This window comes from Aquarana catesbeiana, linkage group LG10 (assembly GCF_042186555.1).
Source record: "Aquarana catesbeiana isolate 2022-GZ linkage group LG10, ASM4218655v1, whole genome shotgun sequence".
Classification (NCBI taxonomy): Eukaryota; Metazoa; Chordata; class Amphibia; order Anura; family Ranidae; genus Aquarana; species Aquarana catesbeiana.
Genome location: NC_133333.1, coordinates 255,470,377 through 255,491,391, shown reverse-complemented (window position 1 = coordinate 255,491,391; position 21,015 = coordinate 255,470,377). Strand labels below are relative to the sequence as shown.

Sequence of the window (21,015 nt, the reverse complement as noted above, 5' to 3'; positions counted from 1 at the left end):
CAGGTTACCACTTTAGATTTACAGAGGAGGTCTACTGCTAAAATTACTGCCCTCGATCTGACGTTCGTGGTGACACCTCACATGCATGGTGCAATTGCTGTCTACATTTGACGCCAGACCTGCGTTTGCCTTAGCACAAGACCTGCGTTTGCCTTAGCACAAGAGAAGGGGGGGACAGGGGTGCTTTTTTTTTTTTTTTTTTCTTTATTATTTTTTTATCTTATTTTTAAACTGTTCCTTTCATTTTTTTTTTTATTATTTTTATTGTTATCTCAGGGAATGTAAATATCCCCTATGATAGCAATAGGTAGTGACAGGTACTCTTTTTTGAAAAAATTGGGGTCTATTAGACCCTAGATCTCTCCTCTGCCCTCAAAGCATCTGATGACACCAAGATCGGTGTGATAAAATGCTTTCCCAATTTCCCAATGGCGCTGTTTACATCCGGAGAAATCTAAGTCATCGAATGCTCGTAGCTTCCGGTTTCTTAGGCCATAGAGATGTTTGGAGCCACTCTGGTCTCTGATCAGCTCTATGGTCAGCTGGCTGAATCACCGGCTGCACTCTCAGGTTCCCTGTTGAGACAGGAGAGCCAGAGAAAAACACGGAAGACGTTGGGGGGGGGGCATTCCCTCCCACTGCTTGTAAAAGCAGTCTAGAGGCTAATTAGCCACTAGGATTGCTTTTACATGAAAGCCGACCGCTGGCTGAAAAGAATGATACCAAGATGATACCTAAACCTGCAGGCATCATTCTGGTATAACCACTCAAATTCGTGAATGGCGTACCTGAAGACAAAAAAATGGTTAACAATAAAACACAGTAAACGGTAAAGTATAAAAAATTGCATACCTGAAAAGCAAACATGATAAAACATAATAACAATAAAACATTGCAGAATAGAATACAGTAAAAAAGAGCAGAACAATAGAGAGAGAATAGAGAGAGAGAGAACAATAAAAAGACAACTATTTTTTTTTTTTTATATATTTTTTTGTGTTTTTTTTTTTTTTTTTTTTTTTTTACACTTTTTTTGTAACTGTAACTTTTATAACTGTAACCGGTTCCAGGTTCGGGTCTCTCAAAATGCGATGGCATCTTGGGAGAACCTGTGAAAGTGTGTCCTAGTCTGTGCAATGCTGTACCCTACGCTAATACTCAAATAGTGAATGGTAGCGTTCAAAACATTCACCAATGCAAAGACCAGGATTGTCAGGACAGGAGGGACAATAATAGCGGGTGTCACGCCTATATCCGCGCTTGCTGCAGACATAACATCTTTTTGGGGGGGGTTCGTTGGGTAGGGGTACTCGGGAGGACATAAAGAAAATGCTTCTCATGCAGCCGACTGCATTTGGTTGGGGATGTGAATGGGGGAAGTACGGGCGCTGCAGAAGCGGTGGGTTCCCAATTAGGATTGGCGAATGCAGCAGGAAGGCCATTATGGGCACGACGGGCCTGTGTTTGTCTTCTTGGTGGCAGCGGGACACTACTTGTGCTTGTCACCTCACCAGCTTGAACTGCACTTATGGGACTCGCCACGTCACCAAGTGTTACTGCAGTGCTGGTTTGACTACGACCGGGGTGTACTAGGCCGCTGGCGCTTGCCAGTTCACCAAAACGCTACCAAAAAAACTGTTAGCGATCGCAGGGATCAGGCCTGACTCTGCGAACACTGCAGTTATGTGTTTAGTGTTTTGTAAGTGTCAGTGATCGATCGATACTGCACTTGGGTGGGCTGGGCTGGGCCGGGCGGAGGGGCAAAACGCAGGTGCTAGCAGGTATCTGGGCTGATCCCGCTAACACTGCGTTTTTGGGAACCCTAAACTGCTGAGGACGCTAGTATAGATCTGATTGGATCAGATATTGATCTGTTCAGATACTATACCACTAAGGGAGGCGTATGCTGCGTGCGTGGGTGTTAGCGGTACTGGCGCTATTCTGACGCTGCCTAGGGCGACGCATATCACCGCCGGGCGATCAGGGGGCTAAACCTTTATTCGGTGATAAACGGCGGGTGCCCTGACACTATAAAAAATAAACGAACTAACCAGCGTCACCCGTAATGGTTATACGGTGATCAGTGGTGAAAGGGTTAACTAGGGGGCAATCAAGGGGTTAAAACATTTATTAGGTAGTATATGGGGGTCCCTGTCGCTATAAAACGCTGACGGAGAACCTAAATATTTACCTCCCTAACTAGCGTCACCAGTGACACTAATACAGCGATCAGAAAAATGATCGCTTAGTGACACTGGTGACAGGGGGTGATCAAGGGGTTAAAACTTTATTAGGGGGGGTATCCTAGACCTAAAGGGGGCTAATACTAACTGTCCTACCACTTCTAACTGTCACTAACTGACACCAATGCAGTAATCAGAAAAAAAAAAAACCTGCTTGGTGTCAGTTTGTGACAGGGGGGGGGGGTGATCGGGGGGGGGGGGGGGGGGGGGATGGGGGTGTTTTGTGTGCCTGGCATGTTCTACTGTGTGTGTGTAGTGTGTTTGGTGCACTCACATTCCAGTCTTCTCTCCTCGGCCCGGAACGGAAAATGCCGAGCCGAGGAGAGATGACATCATTTCCTCTGCCTCTGTGTACTATACAGAGGCAGGGAAATGATCCCATTGGCTGGGAGCGATCGCGAGGGGGGGGGGCCACGAATGGATGGCCTCCCCCTCACCACCGATCGCCGGGGAGGATTTGACGACCGCCGCAGGCACGGGGGGGGGGGGTCCGATCGGACCCCCCACCTGCGGGCAGGCAAGGACGTACCTGTAAGCCCTTTTGCCTGCCCGTGCCGCTCTGCCGACGTACATCGTCGTGCGGTGGTCGGCAACTGGTTAACAATAAATTTTTTTTTTTTTAAAGCGCCCCTGTCCCCGTGAGCTCGCACGCAGAAGCGAACGCATACGTAAGTCCCGCACACATATGAAAACGGTGTTCAAACCACACATGTGAGGTATCGCCGCGAACGTTGGAGCGAGAGCAATCATTTCGTCACTAGACCTCCTCTGTATCTCAAAACATGTAACCAGTAAAAAAATTTCAAGCGTCGCCTATGGGGATTTTTAAGTACCCAACATTGGCGCCATTCCACGAGCGTGTGCAATTTTGAAGCGTGACATGTTAGGTATCTATTTACTCGGCGTAACTTCATTTTTCACAATATGCAAAAACATTGGGCTAACTTTACTGTTTTAATTTTTTTTAATAAAAACACAAAACTTTTTTTTTGCAACAACCGCCATTATATTCTCTAGAGTCTTTGCTAAAAAAAAAAAAAAAAAAAAAAAACATATATAATGTTTGGGGGTTCTATGTAATTTTCTAGCAAAAAAATGATGATTTTTTACATGTAGGAGAGAAATGTCAGAATTGGCCTGGTAGGGAAGTGGTTAATGTCTAAACTGCTGGCAACAAAAGTGAGCCCCTCCTCAGCTGTAAACAGACCCTGGAAATGTTGTAATGTTACACTGAACACCTCCATGGCCCTTCACTTTAGTTTAATAATTAAAAATTAAAAAAAAATTCCTCCTCCTCAGAGATTTGCTACTAATGCCAACATGGCTGCCACAACCAAGATGGCGCCCGTTGACCACCGTCCACGTCAAACCCGCAGCCAGGCTCCTTTCCTGCGGGCTGGTAGACCAGAGCAGGGATAGATGTATCCTGTAAGAGGATAACATTCCCGGTACAGCGGCCGAGATAGCGGGGATTTCAACATACAGTTTGCCACAACCAAGATGGCGGTCAGCGGCCGGACGCCCTGTGGGACTCCTGAAGGTCACCTGGCAGGAGATCTCGCGAGATCCAATATCGGGCTGTAGACTGGAGCTCCAGTCTGTGGCACTATTTCCGGGTCATGTGACCCGGACACACGCTGCGTTGTACGTCCGGACGCTGGCGCGGAGGGGCGGGTCTGGGTGGGCGTACAGGAGGAGCGGGAAAGCGCCGAGCGTCTCCTGTCATTTCCTCAGACAGAGAGAGAGAGAGAGATGGATCCCCGGATGTTCCCCGCCCAGTCCGGAGCCGTCCTGAAGGTCCGCCCGGGGAAGAGCCGATCACAGCGGGCTCGGCATACCGGAGCGAAGAGAAGGAAGAAGATGAGCGGCCCGGAGAGTTCCGAGTCCCGGCCATCCACCTCCCAGGAGAGCCCGACCCCCTCCATGTCCGCCGTGCTGGCCGAGGAGGGAGTGTGTGTCCTGCTACTGGGCCCCGGACAGGTGTGTCTCCCCCGGAGGAGGACTACAAGTCCCAGCGTCCCACCCTCCCTGACTACAAGTCCCAGCGTCCCACCCTCCCTGACTACAAGTCCCAGCGTCCCCCCCCCCCCCCTGACTACGAGTCAATATGGGGGGGGGGGGGGGGTGTAATAGTACTGATGGCAGCAATTACTGAATTCACTAATGTCACGGGGTGGTGCTTATTATTGCATCCACTGACACCAAAGCTGGTGGTTATTATTGTGTCCATTGATGACAAAGCTGGGGGTTGTTATTGCTTTGACACCAATGCTGGGGCTTATTGCGTCCATTGACGCCAATGATTGGGGGGGGGATGCTGGGGCTTATTGCGTCCATGGACGCCAATGATGGGAGATGATGCTGGGGCTTATTGCGTCCACTGGTGACATGAGTAGGGGTTATTGTTGCGCCCACTGACACAAATGCCGCAGGTGTTTATTGGGTCAGCTGACACCAGTGCTGGGGGCCTATTGTTGTGTTTATTGACAACATGATTGGAGGTTGTTATTGTGTCCACTGACACCAATGCTGATGGGTTACTATGAACAAAATAGGGGACATTAGTACTTCACATATTTCAAGTAATAGGAAGTGCTGTATAAGCCATCTTTTTAAAAAAAATTTTCTCAGCTTTATTTTTTCCCTTTCAGACGTTGTCACGGGTGGTTCCTGAGAGATCTCGCCATGTTGGGCTACATTGGCAAGTTGCAGCAGTTTGAGCAGATCATTCCTCTTAACAGCTTCGTGCCTTACGAGGTCAGTATAGAGATCCTGGTAAATAACACTTTGCACTCTCTCCCCCTGCTCTGTCCTACAGAACTTCTTTTTTTTTTTTTTTTTTTTTTAAGCCCTGCCCCATATCTTACTCTTTTCTTTACTCTCTCCCACATCTCTCGCTTTCTTTTTTCGTTCTGTCTTTCTCTTTCTCTCACAATTCAGACAGAAGTAGAGCAGTGTCAGCACATTATGTCATTCTGGTGATAAATTGGATAAGTAGATGCAATTTATTCTGGGCTGATCAAAGAAAAGATTCCTCCATCCATACAAGTGAGGTGGATGGAGGAATCTTCCCCGCTGTACCATTGTATTCTGACAGCGGGGGCGACGACTTCCCTGTCAGAATACATTGATCAGAGGCTGCTGATTAACAATCGCTTTCCTACATTCCCCTTTGACAGAGGTCAATCGTTCAAGCAGGAATGGCCATAGATTGAAATTCAGCTGGACCCTACTGAACCGGCCAAATGTTAATCCATCTATGGCCAGCTTGAGTGTCACCTAAACTTGATGCAATTCAGTGTTTTGAACTGGCAGACATCTCAAGATGGAATGCACAAATGAGAGGATTTGATTTTCTGTCCATCCAGTTCTGAGATTAACACCGCCCCGCCCCCCCCCCCCCCACACTGTACAGCCTGTCCAGTGACTTGACTCATCTCTGCTGTAGTTGCTTAACCAGTTCCCACCAAGGCCAATTCTGACATTTTTCAATTAGCGGACCTCCAGCTGTTACAGAACTACAAGTCCCATGAGGCATAGCAAGATACCCAGAGGCAGAGCATGATGGGACTTGTAGTTTTGCAACAGCAGGAGGTCCGCTAATTGCATATCCCTCTCCTACAAGATAAAATCTGTATTTTCTTTGCTAGAAAATTACTTGGAACCCCCCCTAAACAAAATGAAAAAGTGTGTGTGTGTATAGATAGAGTATGTAGCAGAGACCCTAGAGAAAAAAAAAAGGGTGATGCAGTTTTTTTTTTTTGTGTCATGGTATTTGAGCTGAGTAAATAGATGCCAAACATGTCACACTTTTAAATTGCGTGCACCCACAGAGTGGCGCCAAACTGCGATACCTAAAAATCTTGATTAACGAAAAAAGCCTTTACAGGTTACCAGTTTAGTGTTGGGAGGTCTAGAGCTAAAATGATTGCTCTGACGTTTGCGGCGATACCTTATGTGTGGTATGGTCACAATTTTACATGTAAGCATGGGGGGGGGGGGAGGGCGATTTGAAATTTTTTTTTCCCAACTTTTTTTGTTTCTTTTTTTACACGGTCTTACATTTTTATTTTTTTTATCCACTTTGTTGCTTTAACCACTTCAGCCCTGGGCCATTTGGCTGCCTAAGGACCAGAGGACTTTTTCCAATTTGGCACTGCGTCGCTTTAACTGCTAATTGCGCGGTCATGTAATGCTTTACCCAAACGAAATTTGCGTCCTTTTCTTCCCACAAATAGAGCTTTCTTTTGATGTTATTTGATCACCTCTGCCATTTTTATTTTTTGCGCTATAAACGGAAAAAGACCGAACATTTTGAAAAAAAAAAATGATATTTTCTACTTTTTGTTATAAAAAAAAAATCCAATAACCTCAATTTTAGTCATACATTTAGGCCAAAATGTATTTGGCCACATGTCTTTGGTAAAAAAAAAGTCAATAAGCGTATATTTATTGGTTTGCGCAAAAGTTATAGTGTCTACAAGATAGGGTGCATTTTCTGGAATTTACACAGCTTTTAGTTTGACTGCCTATGTCATTTCTTGAGGTGCTAAAATGGCAGGGCAGTACAACCCCCCCCCCAAATGACCCCATTTGGAAAGTAGACACCCCAAGGAAATTGCTGAGAGGCATGGTGAGTATTTTGCAGCTCTCATTTGTTTTTGAAAATGAAGAAAGACAATAAAAAACATTTTCAAAACTTTGTGACAAAGTGAGGTCTGCAAAATACTCACTATACCTCTCAGCAAATAGCTTGGGGTGTCTACTTTCCAAATGGGGTCATTTGGGGGGGTTTTGTGCCACCTGGGCATTCCATGGCCTCCGAAACTGTGATAGGCAGTGAAGAGTGAAATCAAAAATTTACGGCCTTAGAAAGCCTGAAGGCGGTGCTTGGTTTTCGGGGTCCCGTACGCGGCTAGGCTCCCAAAAAGTCTCACACGTGGTATCCCCGTACTCAGGAGAAGCAGCAGAATGTATTTTGGGGTGTAATTTCACATATTCCCATGGCCTGTGTGAGCAATATATCATTTAGTGACAACTTTGTGCAAAAAAAAAAAAAATTTGTCTTTTTCCCCCAACTTGTGTCACAATATAAAATATTCCATGGACTCAACATGCCTCTCAGCAAATAGCTTGGGGTGTCTACTTTACAAAATGGGGTCATTTGGGGGGGTTTTGAACAGTCCTGGCATTTTATGCACAACATTTAGAAGCTTATGTCACACATCACCCACTCTTCTAACCACTTGAAGACAAAGCCCTTTCTGACACTTTTTGTTTACATGAAAAAATTATTTTTTTTGAAAGAAAATTACTTTGAACCCCCAAACATTATATATTTTTTTTTAAAGCAAATGCCCCACAGATTAAAATGGTGGGTGTTTCATTTTTTTTTTTTCACACAGTATTTGCGCGGCGATTTTTCAAACGCATTTTTTGGGGAAAAAACACACTTTTTTTTTTAAAATTTTAATGCACTAAAACACACTATATTGCCTAAATGTTTGATGAAATAAAAAAGATGATCTTAGGCCGAGTACATGGATACCAAACATGACATGCTTTAAAATTGCGCACAAACGTGCAGTGGCGACAAACTAAATACATTTTTAAAAGCCTTTACAGGTTACCGCTTTAGATTTACAGAGGAGGTCTACTGCTAAAATTACTGCCCTCGATCTGACGTTCGCGGTGATACCTCATATGCATGGTGCAATTGCTGTTTACATTTGACGCCAGACCGACGATTGCGTTATTTTCTTATTTTTAAACTGTTCCTTTCTTTTTTTTTTTTTTTTTATCATTTTTATTGTTATTTCAGGGAATGTAAATATCCCCTATGATAGCAATATGTAGTGATAGGTACTCTTTTTTTGAAAAAATTGGGGTCTATTAGACCCTAGATCTCTCCTCTGCCCTCAAAGCATCTGACCACACCAAGATCGGTGTGATAAAATGCTTTCCCAATTTCCCAATGGCGCTGTTTACATCCGGCGAAATCTAAGTCATGAAATGCTCGTAGCTTCCGGTTTCTTAGGCCATAGAGATGTTTGGAGCCACTCTGGTCTCTGATCAGCTCTATGGTCAGCTGGCTGAATCACCGGCTGCATTCTCAGGTTCCCTGTTGAGACAGGAGAGCCAGAGAAAAACACGGAAGACGGTGGGGGTTGTAAAAGCAGTCTAGAGGGTAATTAGCTGCTAGGATTGCTTTTACATGAAAGCCGACCGCTGGCTGGGCTGAAAAGAATACTACCAAGATGATACCTAAACCTGCAGGCATCATTCTGGTATAACCACTCAGTCGTGAATGGCGTACCTGAAGACAAAAAAATGGTTAACAATAAAACACAGTAAACGGTAAAGTATAAAAAAATTGCATACCTGAAAAGCAAACATGATAAAACATAATAACAAAACATTGCAGAATAGAATACAGTAAAAAAGAGCAGAACAATAGAGAGAGCACAATAAAACAACTATTTTTTATATATATATATTTTATATTAATTTTTTTTTTTTTTTTTTTGTAACTAACTTTTATAACTGTAACCGGTTCCAGGTTCGGGTCTCTCAAAATGCGATGGCATCTTGGGAGACCCTGTGAAAGTGTGCCTAGTCTGTGCAATGCTGTACCCTACGCTAATACTCCACTAGTGAATGGTAGTGTTCAAAACATTCACCAATGCAAAGACCAGGATTGTCAGGACAGGAGGGACAATAATAGCGGGTGTCACGCCTATATCAGCGATTGCTGCAGACACATCTTTTTTTGGGGGGGTTCGTTGGGTAGGGGTACTCGGGAGGACATAAAGAAAATGCCTCTCATGCAGCCGACTGCATTTGATTGGGGATGTGAATGGGGGAAGTACGGGCGCTGCAGAAGTGGTGGGTTCCCAATTAGGATTGGCGAATGCAGCAGAAAGGGCACTCTGGGCACGACGGGCCTGTGTTTGTCTTCTTGGTGGCAGCGGGACACTACTTGTGCTTGCCACCTCACCAGCTTGAACTGCACTTATGGGACTCGCCACGTCACCAAGTGTTACTGCAGTGCTGGTTTGACCTCGACCGGGGTGTACTAGGCCGCTGGTGCTTGCCAGTTCACCAAAACACTACCAAAAAAAAACTGTTAGCGATCGCAGGGATCAGGCCTGACTCTGCGAACGCTGCAGTTATGTGTTTAGTGTTTTGTAAGTGACAGTGATCGATTGATACTGCACTTGGGTGGGCTGGGCTGGGCCAGGCGGAGGGGCAAAAAGCAGGTGCTAGCAGGTATCTGGGCTGATCCCGCTAACACTGCGTTTTTGGGAACCCTAAACTGCTGGGGACGCTATTATAGATCTGATCGGATCAGATACTATACCACTAAGGGAGGTGTACGCTGCGTGCGTGGGTGTTAGCGGTACTGGCGCTAATCTGACGCTGCCTGGGGCTGGTGCTTGCCAGTTCACCAAAATGCTACCAAAAAAACTGTTAGCGATCGCAGGGAACGCAGGTGCTAGCAGGTATCTGGGCTGATCCCGCTAACACTGCGTTTTTGGGAACCCTAAATTGCTGGGGACGCTAGTATAGATCTGATCGGATCAGATATTGATCCCTTCAGATACTATACCACTAAGGGAGGCGTATGCTGCGTGCGTGAGTGTTAGCGGTACTGGCGCTAATCTGACGCTGCCTGGGGCGACGCATATCACCGCCGGGCGATCAGGGGGCTAAACCTTTACCGTTATACGGTGATCAGTGGTGAAAGGGTTAACTATGGGGCAATCAAGGGGTTAAAACATTTATTAGATAGTATATGGGGGTCCCTGTCGCTATAAAACGCTGACGGCGAACGTAAATATTTACGTCCCTAACTAGCGTCACCAGCGACACGAATACAGCGATCAGAAAAATGATCGCTTAATGACACTGGTGACGGGGGGTGATCAAGGGGTTAAAACTTTGTTAGGGGGGTACCCTAGACCTAAAGGGGGCCTAACACTAACTGTCCCACCACAGTAACTGTCACAAACTGACACCATGCAGTAATCAGAAAAAAAAAAAAACAGCTTGGTGTCAGTTTGTGACAGGGGGGAGGGGTGATTGGGGGGGGGGGGGGATCGGGGGTGTTTTGTGTGCCTGGCATGTTCTACTGTGTGTGTAGTGTTTGGTGCACTCACATTGCAGTCTTCTCTCCTCGGCGCCGGAACGGAAAATACCGAGCCGAGGAGAGATGACATCATTTCCTTTGCTGCTGTTTAGCATACAGCAGCAGAGGAATGATCTGATTTGGCCGGCGGCGATCGCGAGGGGGGGGCCACGAATGGATGGTCTCCCCCTCACCTCTGATCGCCGCTGGTCAAAAGCGGACCGCCTCGCCCACCCGCGGGAGGCAGATCACGTGTATGTACGTGATTCTGCCTGCCCGTGCCACCTTGCCGACGTACATCCCCCGGTGATCCTCACACAGACGCTAGTCTGTGACTGCCTGGGGTTTGGTGAGTTGGGACAGAGGGGAAAACTATCTGCATGGCTAGTCATAAGAGTCAAATGCCCGTTTGGGCTCCTTGTTTTTTTACTCCAGGAGAGGAGAGCGAAAACATTGGGTGGCCAGTAATTGGTTACATTGACCAATTGTTCTTGTCTCACCAGGTATTATTCGGGGAATTAACATGGAGAAAAAGGGTCTACCACATCCTTACACCCATCCATCCCTCCAGCTGCTCTGCGATTGGTGAATTGCCTGCAAATTGGAAACATATCTATACCCCACAGCATCTTCAGGAACCAGGTATTGTCTCTTTTCAATCAAGAGTGAAATAAGAAACCTGGGGGGGTGGTCTTGACACCAGCTTAACTATTTCCAGGCCTTGGGACATACTGGTTTATCATCGGGGCAAATGGTTATACCCGGATCTGCAGCCATGATCCAGGTGTCACCATTTGCATCTAGTGTTGGGCCTTCATATAAAAGTGAACAAAGTGGCTCTACAGCCACCCTCCCAGCACCGTAGTTCCTGGGCACTGTTCTCTGGGAAGCCTGGGTCTGCTACAAACTGTCGGGCTGGCTGCTGACTGAGGAGGAGGAACCTCCATCCCCCACTTTTTTTTTTTTTTTTTTTTTTTTAGGAATAAAAAACAAAAAAAAAATGCTAAACATGTCATACTTGCCTGCTCTGTGCAATAGCATTGCACAGATCAGACTGATCCTCCTCCCCCTGGGGTCCCCCACTGATGCTCTAGGCTCCTCCCACCCTCTTGCTATGGGGACACTCGTGTGAGCTCGCCCAGCTCTCTCCTTACTGGCTGTAATTGAGATCAGCAGGAGCTGAACACGGAATGTTTTTTATCCTAATGCAGAGATTGCATTAGGGTATAAAAACCTTCTATTTTTAGAACCACACAGATCCTAAAAGAATTGAGCTCTGTCATTTCAAGGCCATTGGTCCTAATTTTTGGGGGTTTTGGTAGATCATAAGCTCAATAATAGCATGCAATGCCAAGCTGCGGTTTCCAAAGTAAGCAAAGTCCTTTCTTGTATAAGAGGTATGGACACCAGAGAGAGAGAATTTTGCCCCCCCTGTACAAATCATTAGTAAGACCTCATCTGGAATATGCAGTTCAGTTTTGGGCACCAGTTCATAAAAAGGATATCTGGAAACTGGAGAAAGTGCAGAGAAGGGCAACCAAACTGATAAGAGGCATGGAGGAGCTCAGCTATGAGGAAAGATTAGAGGAACTGAATTTATTCTCTTGAGAAGAGGAGAATAAGGGGGATATGATCACCATGTATAAATACATAAGGGGTCCATATTGTGAACTTGGTGTTGAGTTATTCACTTTAAGCTCATCACAGAGGACAAGGGGGCCTCTTTACATCTAGAGGGAAAGAGGTTTAAGCTCCAAATATGGAAAGGTTTCTTCACAGTAAGAGATGTGGAATAGACCAGAGGTGGTTTTGGCCAACTCAGTAGATTGCTTTAAGAAAGTCCTGGATTCTTTCCTAAATGTACATATTATTGGGTACTGACATTTATAGGTAAAGCTGATCCAGGGAAAATCTGATTACCCCCTGGGGGGATTGGGGAGAAATTTGTTCTCCTGCTGTAGCAAATTGGATCATGCTTTTAGAGGCGTTTTTAGGGGTTGTTTTTTTTGGGGTTTTTTTTTTGCCTTCCTCTGGATCAACTGTGGGTATAGGATTGTATAATTTTATTTTCCCTTCTATTGTTTGAATTGGATTGGACTTGTGTCTTTTTTTTTTTTTTTTTTTTTTTTTTACCAGAGTAACTATGTAAAAACATTTTTAAAGCACCCATCTCCCCATGCTCACGTGCAAATGTATACATGTAGGTTCCACATGCATATGTGTACACACAGTGATTTCACCACACTTGAGGTATCAATGTGAACGTCAGAGAGGGATTATCATTCTTCTTATTTTTTGTAATTAGAATAACATACATGTAAGGCTCGGTTCACGCTCCTGTGACTTAGGATCCGACGTGAGACCCCCAAGCCGTATAACATGTGAAATCCAATGTTAGTCAATGAGATTAGCACTACTGAAGTCGCTCGGACTTTAGAAAAGGTTCCTGTACTACTTTAGGACAACTTCTATCTGACTTGTGCCCATAGACTTTAATGGAAGTTGCCGCTAAGTCGGATCCTCATCTTGATTGATGTGATCTGGATCTGACATTACAGGAAGATTACACAGGTATTCCCTGCTTCGAAGTCTCCAGGCAAAGTGGCACTAAGTCGTATGAACCAAGCCTAAGCATAACATACATGAAATAGAAAATGGCAGCACAAGGTGCAGAAACGTGCAAACATGACCATATATGGCGTAACCTTTTGTTTGTCAGTCTGGTAAGGTGCATCACCTAGGTAGATCCAAGAGTCATGAAAATGAGGGAATGTGGTCAGCCTCCCCAATTCCTGTCTAATACAACAATGCATGTAATATACTTGAACTTAGGCGGCACAGTGGTGTAGTGGTTAGCACTCTCGCCTAGCAGCAAAAAGGGTCGCTGGTCCGAATCCCAATCACGACACTGCCTGGAGTTTGCATGTTCTCCCTGTGCCTGCGTGGGTTTCCTCCGGGTACTCCGGTTTCCTCCCACACTACAAAGACATGCTGGTAGGTTAATTGGCTTCTGTCTACAAATTGGCCCTAGTATATGAATGTGAGTTTAGGGACCTTAGATTGTAAGCTCCTTCAGGGTAGGGACCGATGTGAATGTACAATGTATATGTAAAGCGCTGCGTAAATTGACGGCGCTATATAAGTACCTTAACCACTTCAATACCAGGCACTTAGACACCTTCCCGCCCAGACCAATTTTCAGCTTTCAGCGCTGTCGCAATTTGAATGACAATTGCGCAGTCATGCTACACTGTACCCAAACAAATTTTTTATCATTTTGTTCCCACAAATAGAACTTTCTTTTGGTGGTATTTGATCACCTCTGCGGTTTTTATTTTTTGCGCAACAAATAAAAAAAGACCGAAAATTTTGAAAAAAACAAGTTTTTCTTTGTTTCTGTTAAAATTTTTTTGTAAATAAGTACGTTTTCTTCTTCAACGACGGGCACTGATATGGCTGCACTGACGGGCACTGACTGGCACTGATACGGCGGCACTGATGGGCACCGATGAGGTGGCACCAATGAGGTGGCACTGATGAGGTGGCACTGACGGGCACTGATGGGCACTGATAGGCGGCACTGATGGGCACTGATAGGTGGCACTCATAGGTGGCACAGATGGGCACTCATAGGTGGCACTGATGGGCACTCATAGGTGGCACTGATGGGCACTCATAGGTGGCACTGATGGGCACTCATAGGCGGCACTGATGGTTACTTATGGGTGGCACTGATAGTTGGCACAGATGGGCATGGATGGGCACTGATAGATGGGCACTGATGGGCACGGATGGGCACTGACAGGTGGAATGAATGGACACTGATGGGTGGCACTGACGGCACTGGTTGTTTGCAGTGATGCCCCTAAGGGTGGCATTGTTGGGCATCACTGCAACATAATGGTGGCAATCAGTGCCCATTTGTGGGCACTGATTGGCACTGACTGGGCACATGTGGATGGCCATGGGGTACATACCTGGCCATCCACATGTTGCCCCTTCCCTGGTGGTCCTAGTGGCGATCCCTGGTGGTCCAGTGTGGTGATCTGAGGGGGGGCTGCGCTGATAAACAATCAGCACAGACCCCCCCTGCCAGGAGAACCGCCGATCGGCTCTCCTCTAATCGCGTCTGTCAGACACGAGTGAGGAAGAGCCGATCAACGGCTCTTCCTATTGACAGCGTGATCAGCCGTGATTGGACACGGCTGATCACGTGGTAAAGAGCCTCCGCCGGAGGCTTTTTACCAAGATCCGTGTAGCGGTGTGTCAGACTGACACACCGCTCCACCGATCGCCGCGATGCGTGCCCCCGGGGGCGCGCTGCGGCATGTTATCCTGCTGGACGTCATATGACGTCCAGTCAGGATAACACAACCACTTCCCGGACGTCAATCCGCTATAGGGCGGGCGGGAAGTGGTTAATAAATAATAACTTATTGTGACAAAAAGTATTCAGTATATTGTAAAGACGACGAGGTGGAGGATAGTAGACCGAGTATAATGTTTTACGTTGGCATATTGGTTCACCTGTACAATGAAACATACACCAAGAATTCCTGGGGTCTGTTGAGCCCTGAATCTTTTTCGATGATGGGAAGAATATATCCCAATAAGCCTGGAGTAAAGTGCAGTGCCATAATGTATGGAATTTAAAAAAAACATATTTTTTAGAGGAAGCATGTGATAGCTGTAGTATAATTGTTTTTTTTTGGTCATCAGTAATATTTGTGCTGAAATCTTTTTCCCACTGTAGCAAATAACCGGAAAACAGACTTGCAATGTTTAGGGCTTTATACATTTGCAGGAGACATCTTGTAGATTGCGTTCTTTTGAGGCAAAGTCACATTCAACCGAGTTCAAATCCTTAAATGAATGGATGTGTTTAGGGAGAGCGAAGTAAACGAGCGTGTCTCCATTTATTCTTCAGAGATTCTTCTGCAATCCATGGTCTCCTCTAAGGGAATTATCAGAGTGCTTAGTAATGTAATATAGTAAAAGTGCAGTCAGGTGACTATCATGACATTTATGGTGTAGTTCACTCATCTCCAAACTGTGGCCCAGGGGCCAGATTCAGCCCTTTGCTGCTTGCTTCCTCCCGCTGACATCCACGATGGGGGGAGGGTGCGCAGGTTGTTCTTCCCGCTGACGCTTGGGGGGGGGCGGCCTTGTTCTTCCTGCTGATGCCCGGGAGGGGGGGCAGCCTTGTTCTTCCCGCTGATGCCCGGGAGGGGGGGTGCTTTGTTCTTCCTGCTGACGACCACTATGGGGGGCACCTTGTTCTCCCGCCAACGCCCCCATTGGGGGGGTGCCCTGTTCTGCCCGCTAGTGCACATGATGATGGGGGGGGTACCGCGTCCTTCCCGCCCTCAATGGGGCCTTTTCTACTCTCAGCCATAGTCTGGCCCCTCTAAAGTCTGAAGGACAGTAAAATGGCCCTTTTTTGTTTAGAACCCTGATCTAATATAGAAGAAAAAAAAAAAGTAAGTATGACCAAGTAAAGGAATAATTGTTGTATGACCATTCCAAATGAGTATGGAAAGGGTCCCAGAGCAATACGAAGTAAGAGGCTGTGTTCATGTTTGAGGGTTGGCGGTGTTTTTCCGGAATCCATAGGAAAATGCTTGTGCTTTTTGGCAATCAGCCTGCCTGTGCTAGTTCCAGGGAGGGACCTTCAGCGACACCTAGAGGTCCGATTAGTGTGCTGCTCAGGAATTGAAGAATGCCAGCTTTAGCCTGAGGCTTCTCACACAGGTATTTTGACAGTTTTCTCTGTAATAGTTCTCTTTCTGGAGCTGGAACCCGTTACATCAGCTCCCTTTTTTTTTTTTTATTGTTCAGTAGCCGCTTTAAGATTTCTTATCTAAGCATTTCTCTTCTCTCTTGTTTTCCAGCCTGGAATTAATGGGGAGATTCCCTACGTCATCTCAGACTATGACTTCACAATCTACGGCTCGGGGAAGATGAAGAGAAAGAAACACCTCAAATGCCGCGAACATCTCTAAGTTTTTTTTTTTGTCAAATCCCCTTTTGTTTTATTAAATTATTTTTTGTTACGTTTCAGACTGTTTTTGAAAAAGCTTATATAACACTTAAAATAAAGAGCCCAAACAGCTGGCTCTTACCAAAAAAAAAATAATATGCAAAACGATAAAAAAAAAAAAAAAAAAAAATCAGGCCTTCAGATTGCATCAGTGTTACAAATAGAGCAAATACAGTCAAGAAGGTGCACCCAGCCAATGTGCTCCAGGCTAATACTGTCAAGAAAGTGCACCCAGCCAATGTGTCCCACACTAGGAAGGCACACTCAGCCAGTGTTCCAGATTCTAATAGTCAACGAGGTGTTAAATTGTCTCCAACTAATACAGTCAAAGACTCACTCAACCAATGTGTCCCAGACGTAGGGTCAAGGAAGGCGTGCTCAACCAATGTGTCCCAGACATAGGGTCAAGGAAGGTGCTCTCCACCAATGTGTCCCAGACGTAGGGTCAAGGAAGGTGCTCTCCACCAATGTGTCCCAGACGTAGGGTCAAGGAAGGAGTGCTCAACCAATGTGTCAGACACACGGTCAAGGAAGGCACGCTCAACCAATGTGTCCCAGATGTGCGGTCATGGAGGGCGCAGTCATCCCATGTGTCCCAGATTCTATCCCCACCAAGGAAGGCACATTCATCCAACGTGTCCCAGACTAATAGTCATGGAAAGTGCACTTGTCCAATGTGTCCCAGATTCTATTCCAGTCAAGGAAAGCACACTCATCCAATGTGTCCCATAATACAGTTAAGAAGGCGCACTCAGCCAGTGTTCCAGATTCTTATACAGATAACGAGGCACACTCATCCATTGTGTCCCAGACTAATACAGCCATAGAAGGCGCACTCTTCCCATGTGCCCAGACTAATATTCAAGGACGGCGTCCTCCAATGTGCTCCAGACTTAGTGCATTGTAATAGTAATAACATAAATAGAAGAGAAAGCAGTCATGGATTATGCAGTGTCCCTGCAATATGTCCGTCTAACTCACTATCATCAAAGCAGTAAACGTCACAATCGCCTTTCAGATTTTTTCAGTTTACTGTGTATGTTTATAAAATGTTTCATGTAATAAAGAAATGACCACAATAATAAGACTTTCTACAATGTAGTTTCAAGAGTTAATAAACGATAAACTGGAACAGAGCAGTGGTACGTGTATTTCATTTACCCGTTGTGTGACCTTTGTCTAAACAATAAGGGCCCTTTCACACCAGAGCGCAGTGCGGGGAAGCCTTGTTTTGTGCGCTTTTACTGCATCGTGTTCAAAACACAGTGGGTGCTGCGATTGGATGTAGGTGTTAATCCAAACGCAGCCTTACATTTAGAAACAAAAGATTATAAGTGATAATGTTCTAAACTTTAACAAATGTCAGAGAAACGTGGATCTTTATGGAGACGTCTGCTTCATGGACCGTGAATAAACATCTGAGGATGAAATCTTCAGGTGAACTAAATTCCACATCATTTTTCCATAATCGGATGCATGAAAACAGTGCATACCCAACATCGTATTTTCCTTCAAGGTGGTCGGCATCGCATCTTCTGATACTGAAGAATTTCTGGACACCATGGTCTATTTTATAGGCCAGTTTGCTTTGCTGTAGATCAGAGGTCTCAAGACTTAACCAAAGGGCCAGTTTACTGTCCTTCAGGCTTTTGGGGAGCTGAAATGTGGTCGGTGTGAATAGAAAATGTTCCAGCATCCCTGGTAGTAAACACTGCCCTATCGCTGATTTTAACAGGAGGAATGGTGCCCCATTGTTTGGTTTTAGCAAGAGGATCCGGTGCCCCATGGTTGGCTTCAATAGGAGGAATACCCCATGGTTGGCTTCAATGGGAGGAATAATGCCCCATGGTTGGCTTCAATGGGAGGAATAATGCCCCATGGTTGGCTTCAATGGGAGGAATAATGCCCCATGGTTGGCATCAATGGGAGGAATAATGCCCCATGGTTGGCATCAATGGGAGGAATAGTGCCCTGTTGTCATTGGGAGGAAGAATGCCCCATCATTAGTCTTAGCAGGAGGAATAGTGCCCCATCTATGGTGTCGGTAAGAAGAATTGTGCCCTATTAATGGTGTCAGTGGGAGGAGTGGTGCCTCATCATTGATGTCAGTAGGAGGAATAGTGTCCCAAGGGCCATATAGAGGCAAGCAAAGGGCCGCAGTTTGGAGTCCACTGCTGTAGGTGACAATTCCATATAATATGTTGTACCTCTTTCCACAAAATCCACATAATGTATGTGAATATTCGCAAGCTATTGGGTTCCATAGCAGCAGGAATAGGGAGGTGTTCCACAGAGGCAAATGGCATCCTAAAACACGGCGTAGGTTTTCAAATTTAGACGTGAAGGCTCCGTTCACATCTAGGTGTTGCTATTTTACAAGTGGTTTCAAAGTTAAAAGGTCACCAATGTAAAATGCCTGTAATCTGCCAAAAAAGATTACAGTCTTTGAGCGATGGGCGTCTTGTTTTAGACGACAAAACGCTCAGATGTGAACAGAGGCCACTGACATGAATGGGATTTGTCTTGTTGGGCGTTTAAAGGGCTGAGGCTTAGAGCAGAAAAACGCCTAGATGTGAACGGAGCCTTAAGAGTAAATTAAGGGGACATTTGGCTGTACACATACATGATTAGCTGTAGATTTAAATTCAGTAAAGCTGTGTTTTTTTTTCCCCTCAGTACTTGAAGATGTAATCCCTGTGCATCATGAACAATTGGCTTTTCTATTTTAACCACTTTCAGCCCAAAGATGTCACATGACATCCTTGACTTTCAGTGGTGATATATGAATGATAGCTGCAGGCATCATTCAGATATCATCTTTTGCAGCTGGCGATTCTGTGCACCGTAAGAACTATCATAGTGGCAGTTCAGCCGATTAATCGTTCTTGCAGGCAGCGGGAGGAGACATTCCCCCCCCCTGCCACCCTCTGGTGCTTTTCCGGCTCTCCCATGCCATTGGGAACCCGGAGAAGGAAACTGCCGCCACCGGATGGCCACCAGTCATATCTATGAGCGTCGGAGGCACGGGCCGCGGATATAAACAAAGCGGAGATCTCGGCTGGAAAGCATCAGGTCAGTCTTTTGTCTTTTATATTTTTTTTATAAAAAAAAGCATTTGAAAAATGTTTGCGCAAATACCGTGTGATATAAAAAGTTGCAACGACCGCCATTTTATTCCCTAGGCCAGTGATGGAGAACCTTGGCACCCCAGATGTTTTGGAACTACATTTCCCATGATGCTTATGCACTCTGCAGTGTAGTGGAGCATCATGGGAAATGTAGTTCCAAAACATCTGGGGTGCCAAGGTTCGCCATTACTGCCCTAGGGTGTCTGCTAGAAAAAAAAACATATATAATGTTTGGGGGTTCTGAGTAATTTTATAGCAAACAATTATGATTTTTACATGTAGGAGAGGAGTTCCGGAATAGGCTCGGTATGGAAGTGGTTATATAAGATTTTTGTACTTGGCGTAAGATCTTTTTCTTTAAATATTTTGAGAGACGCTGGAATTCTGAAACAGTTAGGTTTATACTGCCACCTCCAGGAGGCTGGGACACTGGCAAACAAAAGTTGTAAGCCAGCCCCTGTATAAACCCTCCTCTAGTCAACAGAGTGAGAAAACGCAATACATCGGATCAGAAAGAGACACAGAAGAGTGAGACCTGTGTCCCTCAATAAACTTGAAGAAAAAGATTTTGCAGGAAGTACAAAAATCTTATTTTCTCCATCATCCATCAATAGACACAGGAATTCAGAAAGAATAGGAATGTCCTAAACTGGTCCAATGGAGGACTGGGCAACAGCCTTTGACAAGGTATTGGAAATGGTATGGAACACAAAAGTACCTAAAGGACCAATGCCCAAACTGGGAGCTGGCAAGAATAAGGGGAGACCAGAGGATCAAACCTGGTGCTTCAGACTGTGATAGAGATGCTACCACTAAAGATAATGACGCTACCTAAGGAACATTGAGCCTGACTCGGTACAAGTCTCTCGGAACCCATCAGCAATCCACCAAAATAGTTGAAACAACATAACCTGAAAAAAGAGTAACAACGAGGTGTGGTCGACCAAAAAAAGACTACTACTAAAATTCTCAAAATAACAAAATAAGGAATTTGGACAATCAAAGAACAGGTCCAAAAAAAAAAAAAAGCAAAGACCAGACCATCTGATCTACAGGAGAAGGACCAAACCTCATTACTCCTACACTTTGGAACAAGAGAAAGAAGTTTCCATGGTCGAGCAGATAATGCTAAGTCAGGCAAACAATTTCTCAGCAAGATGCCAATAAAAGCATGCTACACCAACAGATCGCCAAATAACCTTTAGGATTAGTAGAAAAAGAAAATGTAAGAGTAGCCCTTCATACTGACCGAAGAAAGAGAATGATAAAAAAAAAGACACCCGTATTTTTTTTCCCTTCAATACTGTCACCAGTCAGTGTCCCTGATCACCACCACACGTTATATGATGACGCAGTACTAATCAATTTTCAGATATATATATATATATATATATATATATATATATACCATAGTTTGTGGACTCTAAAACCTTACTACAGACTAAATAATATACACTGATTTGGGTTATTTTCCCC

General features: G+C 45.2%; 1 protein-coding gene across 4 annotated transcripts in view; it reads left to right on the top strand.

The window, feature by feature from the left end:
* LOC141111404 (polynucleotide 5'-hydroxyl-kinase NOL9-like) overlaps positions 1-17,547 on the top strand; it is a 71,218-nt gene extending 53,671 nt beyond the window's left edge. The window contains exons 4-6 of one of the 4 annotated variants that reach the window (XM_073603671.1): positions 4,895-5,000; positions 10,875-11,013; positions 16,263-17,547. In XM_073603671.1, coding sequence (XP_073459772.1) covers positions 4,895-5,000; positions 10,875-11,013; positions 16,263-16,273 — 256 coding nt within the window. In that variant the 3' untranslated portion in view covers positions 16,274-17,547. The remainder of the gene's footprint in view (positions 1-4,894; positions 5,001-10,874; positions 11,014-16,262) is intronic. The other 3 variants (XM_073603676.1, XM_073603675.1, XM_073603670.1) reach the window with 3 other exon arrangements.
* The last annotated feature ends 3,468 nt before the right edge of the window (positions 17,548-21,015 follow it).